This window comes from Ornithodoros turicata, unplaced genomic scaffold, assembly GCF_037126465.1.
Source record: "Ornithodoros turicata isolate Travis unplaced genomic scaffold, ASM3712646v1 ctg00000946.1, whole genome shotgun sequence".
NCBI lineage: Eukaryota > Metazoa > Arthropoda > Arachnida > Ixodida > Argasidae > Ornithodoros > Ornithodoros turicata.
Window position 1 is genome coordinate 511,927 of NW_026999422.1, and position 11,306 is coordinate 523,232.

The 11,306-nt window shown below is 46.7% G+C and overlaps 1 protein-coding gene across 1 annotated transcript; it reads left to right on the forward strand.

Annotated features, from left to right (window-relative positions):
* The first annotated feature begins 144 nt into the window (after positions 1-144).
* On the forward strand, positions 145-10,730 carry LOC135375821 (endothelin-converting enzyme 1-like). The gene is made up of 2 exons (XM_064608468.1): positions 145-423; positions 8,252-10,730. The coding sequence occupies exon 2, from the start codon at positions 9,299-9,301 to the stop codon at positions 10,427-10,429; it is 1,131 nt and encodes a 376-aa protein (XP_064464538.1). The 5' UTR covers positions 145-423; positions 8,252-9,298; the 3' UTR covers positions 10,430-10,730.
* The last annotated feature ends 576 nt before the right edge of the window (positions 10,731-11,306 follow it).

An 11,306-nucleotide genomic window follows, 5' to 3' on the forward strand; every position in this document is an offset into this window, starting at 1 on the left:
CGCTTCTCCTTCCTTCACAATGCATGGGCCAAGTGCATGGGCGTCCACGAGACATTTCCCCGAGGACGAAGAAGAAGAAGAAGAAACAAGCGGGGCTAATGGCCATTCTCCGTGGGACGAAGAAGAAGAAGAAGAAGCGTGCCTACACGGTATGGCTACACTACATTCTATGCCCCTATGACCCTCATCTGGTACTGGCCAATCGCCCTTAGTGGATAACGGCCATTTCCCCGAGGATGAAGAAGAAGAAGACATTCTAGCCCGCCATATACACGGGGCAGACGACGAAGGCGGTCGAAACGCCCTGTGTGGCTGGTGGCCACTATTCCTAGTGGTGGAAGAAGAAGAAGAAGAATGGCGGATTCCGGAGCGTTTGATGCTTTCCAGGAGCCAACAGTGACCGTCAATGACCCGTCCACAAAAGTAAGTTGAAGATATTTGGGATGTAGTTCCGTAGCCGGGCTTATGGCTTTTTTAAACAAACGGAAGTAGACATCAAATAACGGATGATTTTACTAGAAAGATGAGAAAACAACGGATGAAATAAAACAAAAATCAACGTCGTATAGCGTACCAAACATACAAAAATTGAATTTTATCGCTCGTTTCTTCGAGGCAATCCGCCTTCTTGGCTGAGGACCTTCTGACCTAACCCGAGGCACAGTCTCGACGCCCGCACCGCCTACTGCGTGCCTCCGGGGGGGCAGACCCCCCAATCTGTAGAACCTAACTTGACCTAACTCACTAAAGTGAGGCGATTTAGCCCCCTACATTTCGCAAGATGAGAAGTCTCGAATCCGTTAGGCTTAGCACTCCCGTGTTTATCGAGCCCTAGAAGTGCATCAGATGGGGTAGTTACCGGATGGTGGATGTTCGCCTGAACAAGCCAATCCCACTGTGGTTCTACCGCAAACCATGTAACGGAGGGTTGTAGTTTGTTGCCGGGGCCACTCGTTTTTAAAAATTTGTGAAAGCGTTTGAAAGGTAAATATTGCATAGAAGTGGAAGGAGGTCATATATCGAATCTAAAAATGTTAAGAATTATAAAATTCTGTGGACTAGAAGTTTTTTTATATATATACAGGGTGTCAACAGAGTTTTTTAAAAACATATCAATCACTTTTTCCGAGATGAAATCAATTGCAATATAGCATATGCTGAAGGGCACTCCCTAGGGGGGCATTAACAGACTCCTAAGGCAATGTCTTAATTAACTTTCAATAATTAACTTTTTAATTATAAAAGCTACGAAGTTGCTCCAATGAGAACATCTGATCTCTTCGGTCACCAGATACCAAATCCGTTTTCAGAACAAAAATCCGTTCGATAGATCGTCCGCAAAAAATTCGTTAGCCAGCTGTGGGACCCGAACACACATTACTGGAACATACACGAACTGGATTACTGGTCCTGGGCTCTACCATTGAGCTAAGCTAACACACCTCCCCAGCGACTTCTAAGGGTGCGTCATCTTAAGGGACAAACGAGTCACTCTCTCACACTCCTTTCACTTTTACATCTTTTGCTCACTCATACACACATTCATACGGCGGGAACGACGCAAGTGGAAACTGTTGAACATGAGAGAACTGATGTTCTGTGGCTGGAACAAACATAGAAGGACAAATGCATACAAAGCTTCAACTTGCCTCAGAAATTAACGACGAAAGATGAAAGTCACTGAAAAGCCAGCCAGCTGTAGGACTCAAACCCATATCATCTGGATTACCGGTCCAGGGCTCTACCATTGAGCTAAGCTAACACACCTCCCCAGCGACTTCTAAGGGTGCGTCATCTTAAGGGACAAACGAGTCACTCTCTCACACTCCTTTCACTTTTACATCTTTTGCTCACTCATACACACATTCATACGGCGGGAACGACGCAAGTGGAAACTGTTGAACATGAGAGAACTGATGTTCTGTGGCTGGAACAAACATAGAAGGACAAATGCATACAAAGCTTCAACTTGCCTCAGAAATTAACGACGAAAGATGAAAGTCACTGAAAAGCCAGCCAGCTGTAGGACTCAAACCCATATCATCTGGATTACCGGTCCAGGGCTCTACCATTGAGCTAAGCTAACACACCTCCCCAGCGACTTCTAAGGGTGCGTCATCTTAAGGGACAAACGAGTCACTCTCTCACACTCCTTTCACTTTTACATCTTTTGCTCACTCATACACACATTCATACGGCGGGAACGACGCAAGTGGAAACTGTTGAACATGAGAGAACTGATGTTCTGTGGCTGGAACAAACATAGAAGGACAAATGCATACAAAGCTTCAACTTGCCTCAGAAATTAACGACGAAAGATGAAAGTCACTGAAAAGCCAGCCAGCTGTAGGACTCAAACCCATATCATCTGGATTACCGGTCCAGGACTCTACCATTGAGATAAGCTAACACACCTCCCCAGCGACTTCTAAGGGTGCGTCATCTTAAGGGACAAACGAGTCCCTCTCTCACACTCCTTTCACTTTTACATCTTTTGCTCACTCATACACACATTCATACGGTGGGAACGACGCAAGTGGAAACTGTTGAACATGAGAGAACTGATGTTCTGTGGCTGGAACAAACATAGAAGGACAAATGCATACAAAGCTTCAACTTGCCTCAGAAATTAACGACGAAAGATGAAAGTCACTGAAAAGCCAGCCAGCTGTGGGACTCAAACCCATATCATCTGGATTACCGGTCCAGGGCTCTACCATTGAGCTAAGCTAACACACCTCCCCAGCGACTTCTAAGGGTGCGTCATCTTAAGGGACAAACCAGTCACTCTCTCACACTCCTTTCACTTTTACATCTTTTGCTCACTCATACACACATTCATACGGCGGGAACGACGCAAGTGGAAACTGTTGAACATGAGAGAACTGATGTTCTGTGGCTGGAACAAACACAGAAGGACAAATGCATACAAAGCTTCAACTTGCCTAAGAAATTAACGACGAAAGATGAAAGTCACTGAAAAGCCAGCCAGCTGTAGGACTCAAACCCATATCATCTGGATTACCGGTCCAGGGCTCTACCATTGAGCTAAGCTAACACACCTCCCCAGCGACTTCCAAGGGTGCGTCATCTGAAGGGGCATACCAGGACAGGGGTGCCACAATCCCGCCATTGTTGTAACTACCCTCAAGAGTGTGCTTTTGGCAAAACTGCCATGCATCTCCTCCTGGTGGCACGTCATAGAAGCCGTCAGTTTGAGGTCATGTGACCTTGGTTACATGTAGTTTTACCACTTACGACATATTTCCGACGCCATATAACTCCAAGGTATGAATGTCTGTTGCCAGCGTAAACTATGTGGTACGTCTTCTGCAACATGGTAACCCCCCGGCCATTTCTCCTTAGTTTAAAGGGGCAGTCCGGGAAAACCGGAAGTTGATTTTTTCCAACTGCCATGGAAGCTTACATGCTGGGTGGAAAGTTTCAGCTCACAAAATGGCGTGGTTTTCGAGATATCGAATAAAAAATACTCCTCTGAAGACATCCGGTTTCGTTTTTCTCCCTCGCATACTCCTTGCCCCAAGGATCCTCTATATACGTCAGCCGTCACGTGAGCATGACATCCCCAATGGACAAAGTGGAGCGGAGGACTGCGCCGTTGCTGGGAATGCAGAGAGGTGTTTTTGTCTGTGAGTGTACTGAACTCAAGGCTACGTCGTGATACCTGTGTTTACATTGACGCTACTCTGCATTTTAGTCTGCATAACGCGTGATTGCTACTCAAAAACATCATAATGGACAAATGCTAGCACGCAACAATCAACTATCGCGCAAGCAGACATGCGCAAGTCACGTGCGGCATTGCTCTTATGCACGTCATGCGAGAGGTCGCTGCGGCCTTTACTCGGGACCAACTGCGGCATAGAAAAAAGTCGATTATAAATCGTGCGATACGATTTCTTCTGAAATATTTTGCACAGTTGTTGTGAGGAGTATTAGAAATCATAAGGCGGTGTTTCCCAGACCTATGTTTTCGACCGGACTGTCACTTTAAGTACCTCGCATCAGCTCAGTCAGTCTTAACGCGCGTGAGTTACCATCTTTGGAAGTCGTGAACAATGCGAGGCATTATGTGGAAAACTGCGCATTTCACTGCAAGATTATCGGATCAAAATAACTACCGTGATCGAAAGGCGTCCAAAACGTTGCGCAGAAACAACCGCATTGTTTACAAACGGTTTGGCCGCCGATCAAGGGCGCCGCCATCTTTACGGTCACGTGTGCCTTGACATTTGCTGTGACGTTACGACCAGGACCTGTCCAGGGTGCATTGCGTTCCCCCAGCACGCTTTAGCCTACGGGGCAATACATTGGATGCCACTCCTGTGCATACCAGCCACGCTCTCTCACTCATCCTCCCTTCACTCTTACAACTTTTGCTCACTCATACACACTTTGATACGACAGGAAGACGCAAGCGACAATCGAGGCCACATCGAGCTAAGCTAACACACCTTCCCAGCGACGTCCAAGGGAGGAGGAGGAGGAGGAGTGTCGTTGGGAGGAACCCGAGAGGTCTGCCTGCCTGATTAGGCGGCATGTTTCTCGGGAAGGGAAGGGTGGTGGAGAGGAGGAGAGGAAAGGGTGAAGTGGAAGACCAAGCGGAATCCGCTCGGGGGGAGGATAGCTGCGTCCATGGGCCGACTTCAGGGGAACTGTACCGGCATACGCCTATTACACATCTGAGGGAAACCCAGGAAAAACCCCAGACGGCACAGCCGGCCCGCGGATTCGAACCGCGGACCTCCCAGTCTCCAAGCGCACGCGTTACCGCTGCGCCACCGGAGCTGGTGACGTCCAAGGGTGGGTCATCTGAAGGGGCATACCGGCCACTGTCTGTCACTCATCCTCCTTTCACTCTTACAACTTTTGCTCACTCATACACACATTCATACGACGCGAACGACGCAAGCGGCAACTGTTGAACATGAGAGGACTGATGTACTGAGGCTGGAACAAACCATAGAAGGACGAATACATACAAAGCCTCAACTTGCCTAACAAATTAACGATGAAAGATAAAAGTCACTGAAAATGTTACCCAGCTGTATAGGACTCGAACCCACATTTTCTGGATTACCAGTCCAGGGCTCTACCATCAAGCTAAGCTAACCATAGCCTCCTAATACTACTACTTGAACGGCAAACTGGACGGAAAACCCTTATTTCCGCAGGAAATTCCGATACCACCTGTCGGCCATTCACAAGAAGGATATGGGGTGCTCCGAGAAAATACAATAGAAAGTAGTCCACCGGATCTCGATCTGCGTCATGCATGCTATTAGGGATGCTTTCCCATCAGTGCGCTGACTTGTTGAAATGTTCATGTCAGCATATTTTCATTTCTTGCTTGCTGCAAGGACTCCAAAAATTGTCACAAAGTCTGCAACACGTAACAAATCTAGTGCTTCCATCTGTGGACTTGCGTACCTGCTTTCAGCTATTTCTGTCATGTCAACTTGAGTGCCTGGGATCACACACACACGAAGCAGTCTTGCGCCACTTCAACACCTGGAAGGCCCCTAAAATTAAATTTGTTGATGTTGACAATGTTGAGTACGGGACAAGTAGGATAACATAAGTTAAACTGAATACGTCATCGCTATATTATAATTTATGTGTGACGCCTGTACATACCTAAGACGTTGTGTTGAACTCGTCACCTCGGTGAAGCAAAATCACTGGTTACTGAGCATCAGTGTGCTTCGTACGTCTTCGCAATTCGCCTTCTACGGCATCTTCGTAGTCATTGGCAGCAAAATGAGCTCAGCACACACGACACGACTGCTGCATCTGATAGCCGAGTGCTTCGAACCACATTCGTTTTCGCGCACTCTCCTGTAGAATCTTGAGCTAGGAAACGCCCGCCGCCGATGGTGAACGAACATGATTTTTACATCCCCGAACACCAAAACTACACCAGACATATGTAGGTCTCTCGAATAATTGAAGCAACAGCCACGAATATGTCATTCACTTCTACTTTCTGCTTCGCGCGACCAACATGACCACCCACGACGTAAACAATAAACGCGATAACACAGACGGCCTTGCAGATGGCGCGGCGGATCGTAGCTCGTAGCGGCGAAGTAGCTGAATGCTTTATTAACGTAAAAGCCATGGAAGTGAGCGTCATTTTTAACATGGCGTTTAGCTGTAAGGTAATGTGCGTCAACCTTGTTCTCTACGAAATTAACTCTCACGTGGTAACGACTGACCAATCCCTGGGAGCCCTGGACGCCAAACCCAAGTTGCTCTTTTTCGCCGTTCGCTGGCAGCACCGTCCATGTTCCGGCAAGCTTCAAAATATTTATACGTAAAAAAATATGCCGAATTGAGAAGTAATGCTTTCTGCGTCTCATCAAACAACGATGGTGTGCACGCCAGTGGGCAAAAATATGGGGGTTATCTTTCACTTTTCGGTATTTTAACGGTCGTCGAAGGCTGACCGTGTAACGGGGGTATATCTGACTGAGTCGAACCCTTCCCAACGCTGTTTACGTGACCTGGCTCCAACCAGAGGCGGTCGCAGAGGCACCTAGTGAGTCGGCCTTCCTCCTGCTTTCGGGTTGACTTAACTCGACGCGACGCTGGGTCAACGACCCGAGAATTTAAAGGAGTACAGAGGGCCATCCAAACAAATTTCAGATTAAGACATCTGATGAAAGTGTGTGTGTCATTATACCGAATAGCGCGAAAGGTTTTGATGTGTGCAATTTGTTTCCCAGAAAAAAACTCACATAAACATAGCTCCGCGCCTTCACCCTTAACTCGCCACTCCAGCTATAACGAGGATGAGGAGGTATGATGGCACGTCACCGATGACGGCATAAGGAGACTCGTTCTGGTTTGCCGATCAGTGGGGGTCAGCGCATTGTTCCTTTGCCGCCGTAAACCTGTTTTGCCAGTTTTCAGGGAGAATTGGGGATACAAGGAGAGCCCGAAGCATTACCGAGCAAGGAGAAAGGCTTTATCAGAACCCCGAACAGCCGAGTAGCAGACGACAGCCGAGTAGCAGACAACATTTTTCTAGGCCAATCAGCGAGCGTTCTCTTTATAGCGTCAGCGCGAGGTTCCAAGCAGATCACAGGCTGGTACTGCTCTTCACCACCGTTGCGCACGGTCGCTTTTTGCGGCGTATTTTAAATTCAATTTCTGCGATAATTATGACTCTCTGGTGTAAATTACTTCGCATGGTGCATCTTACTGGCAAACTTAACAGTTTTATAAGAAGAAAACTGGGTGTTAAAAATGACTTCTGTGCTACTTTAAGAGTGTACGACATACTAAAACCGCCTATTTTCTATTTACTGGGAATGTGCCACCCGAATTCACGAATCCTCGAATCCTATAGGCAGGGGATTCGAGATTCGCGCAATCCGAATCCCAGTGCATAAAACGGCGAATCGAATCTTTCGAATCCACCGACAACGTTTGTTAGATTCCTTTTCAATTTGGTGCCTCCGGAGTCCGTCGAAAGCCTTATTAGGCCGACAGGTGTTTTCTTGTTTCTTTGTTGACATTGCTTTGGGCTAAAAGAATTGATGATGATGCCGCTGATGATGATTCGTTTTTGTTTTTTTTTAGCGCATTGACAACTACGGTCATAATGCGCCCCAATAATGATAGGAATGGCTAGAACTGTTACATTACAACTTTGAAAGTAACCTGGTTTTCCTTTTTGAGTGTTGCTTAGTTTTTATGGAAATAATTCACACTCGGGAATTCATGTATTTCTTTGTAGTCAACGAAAAAAAAAACGTGCTAAATAAATTACATTTAACGAGACTATATATCGGTATATTATCTCCTCAAAACTGAAGCGTTTTTTTAATTTGTTTTTCATCAAACAAAGGTATCATATTCTGCTTCAAAACATTTTTCACTAGATGTGCTTTTTTTTTTTTTTTCTGGCTTCTGAAACCCTTTTTAAAGAAAGGATTCGATTCGTGGATTCGTAGAACCTTCCTTGGATTCGGATCCGAAAAATTTCGGATTCGTCCCATCTCTCCTATTTACACACTGTACTGTTGCACACTGTATTGGCTCAGATCTGTTTCCTCACCGACGATCTATCCGTTATTTTCTTGCTTTCATAAATAACTTTATCGTAAGCACACAGCACCTCGAAAACTGTGAAGGTCTTGAACGCAGGCATACAGGCGATTCATCGTTCCTGCAGTTAATCGATAAGCACCGTCCTCACAATGGTGACTTTTCTCAATCGCAGGAGCGAACCGAATCTTCCTATCTCGACCGCAACAAAACCTGCATTGTAGTGGCATTGAGCGTTGTCATTGTCCTGGCCTTGGCCCTGGCAGCACTCGTCGTGGTCTTCACGAGGAACGCGGAACAATCGACGCCCGGGGACGCTGGGATGGAGCCGACTCGCAAGTCCATCACGCTTCCTAAACTCCCTCCGGGGCCGCCTTCTGAACCCAATACTGAAGATTACACGGACTATGACGTAGCCGAGACAACTCGACAGGAACCGGCAGAAGGAACCACGCCCCTGCAAGAGTCGGGAAAGGTCTGCGACACCGATGATTGTGGGTTCATCCGCGAGTACATCGGGGCTCTGCTAGACACGGACAAAGACCCGTGTGACAACTTCTTCTCGTTCGTATGTGGAAAGACTGAGCGGCTGCGACTGACCCACATGTACATTGATCCTACTGCTTACGACCTGATGGGTGAACGAAACCTGACGATGGCCATACAGAAAAGTCTACGGACGGAAGAAATCCCCAGAAACGGAAAAACTGCATTTCAGCAAGCTGCAGCGCTGTACCAACACTGCAACGATGATGACAGGGAAACATCCGCGAGAGTCATCAGAGATTTCTTAGCCGAACACCATATGGATCTAACAGGAAGCCTCTCATTCGACCCCATAGACATCACTGTTAAATTCATATTTGAAATCGATATTACTCCCATTTTTTTAATGTACTATTTTGCTTCGCATGGTAGAACTGTTTTCGAGCTGGAGCAGGGGCAAGGATCATTAACTCTGACCGAACGCAGCATCAATGAGATTATTTCTTCTGTGTATTCCACACACCTGCCTGAACTCACGCAACGCATCAGGGAGTTACAGGACAGGGTATCGCTTGTAACTGACTTCAATTCGAAGCAAAATGCTCACAAAGATGACCTAGTGTTTGAATTGTGGAAAATAGGCTCAGAAAACGAAGACGAGGCCCTTTCCAAAGTGTAGACTGAAGCTCTCCAGCGCTACACGACGTCTAGGGCGTTACAAAATTTGACAATACTTATGTCACAAGAGAACTTTGCGAATTTTCACAGCTTTTTTGGAGAGCGAAGCAACTTCACCGCAGATGACATGAAGTTATTTTGCGCATGGCGCACTTTGCTGTGCTTGTACCAGATTTCACTGAGTTCAGAAAAGTCGTGCTATAAAACCATTCTCGAGTACATGCCGAACGCGGCAGGTTCTTCAGTGGTCTTCCACTTACTTGAAAGAAGGAGGACGAAAGCCATTACAGAAATGATCCAAGAAATCATCAGTGAAGTCGAGAAGTCATTAAGAACCACATTGTTGCTGGACGAAGAAACACGCACTGGGGCCTTGAAGAAGCTGTCGATGCTCCAGGTTCGAACGGGATTGGCCCCAAAACTGAACACATCAGAAAAACTCAACAAATTCTACGAAGATCTTCCCGACTTAAATGGCCCTTACCTCCGGGACGTCCTAAACGTTAGCGCATTCAGGACTCAAAAGCTCTGGAAGCATGTATGGAATGGCTTTGAAGAGTACTACGAAGGCACGCACCTCATTTCACATCCATACATCAACAATGCCTTCAATACACCTGGTAGGAACCTTGTTACATTCCTCGTTCCCATGATGCTGAAGCCCAACTTCAACTTGGGAGCCCCGCCTGAAATAAACTATGGTGCACTGGGATCTACAGTGACGCATGAGATAATGCACGACTTCGACACATATGGCCGTCAGTTCGATCTCAACGGGACAAAAACGCCGTGGTTTACCAAAAAGAGCAATAAGACGTTCCAGAAGTGGGAGCGTTGTTACGTGAAACACATCAAGAACGCTCCGAAAGCAAGAGATTATTCTAGGACTCCATTGGAATATCAAGCAGATGCCCTCGGCATGAACAGTATTCTAAAGGCCTACCAGAAGGCTGCAAAAAGGTCTAATGTTTACCTGGGCAACGTGAAAGGTTTCACGAGGGATCAGCTCTTCTATATTGCCAAGTGTCTGATTTGGTGCGAGTATGACGAGACAATTATACCCCCACGACATCCTCCTTGGGATGAAAGATGCAACGTGCCTCTTATGAACTCTGAGCACTTCAGCAAAACATTCGCTTGCCGGGAGGACTCGCCCATGAATCCACCCAAAAAGTGTCCCTTCTGGTAGGCATTAATTGTGACTAATGTTGTCGTGTTTTGATCGGCATGTTGTTACAACGTCGTCTCTTAACACGTATTGGCGATTCACTGGGTCGGTGTGTATAGCAGATGTGCAAAAATAAGATTTTTAATAGCCGTGGTGTGTCTAATCAGTGGACTCGGTACAGTCATTGCGATGTATTTCAGTTACCGTAGCCCAATGCAGAGAAGTAAATTATTTTCTGAACTGTAGACTCGTAGAAATCTAGGTACTACGATAACGGACAAGTTTACAGAGCGCACAATTAAAATGTATTGTTTTACACCGGCGATTTCGTTTGTACTGTTGAGCCCATATTCACCAACCAACTTGAACCGTTTGTTTATTGACGCCGTGGTTAAACAGGTGACGTGAGACATTTTGCCACCACCCACTGTGTCAGGCCCCTCTGCAGCGAGACTGATGGTCTCCCTTGTCGACTGTGTGGTGGTAGACCTGATTTCCAGTACAAGGGGAATCAAATCCCTGGAACGTTTTGAGTATCGCAAGAGCTCCTCAGATTTTTGTCATAACTGTGGCAATATTCCCCCCCTCCCCTCTGCTCCCTCCTCATCAGACCCCCCTAAACGAGGCAAGCGTGAACCAAAAAAAAAAACTAAAAAATGCTATCGTAAAACTGCCATTTGGACTTGCAGGTAAAATCGTCATTGTAAATGCATCGTCAGGACAGGAAAGGCTCTTGAAGGGCATGGTATGCACGTTTTTACACGGTGAAGCTCGAGGGACAACACATTGTGGCAGACCCAGTGGCAGTCCGAGGGCTTAGTGGTCTGGGAATTGGGGAGAGCCATTCAGTGATGAGTGTGCTGATGAGGCCAAGTGATGAGGCCACTGATAAGACCAA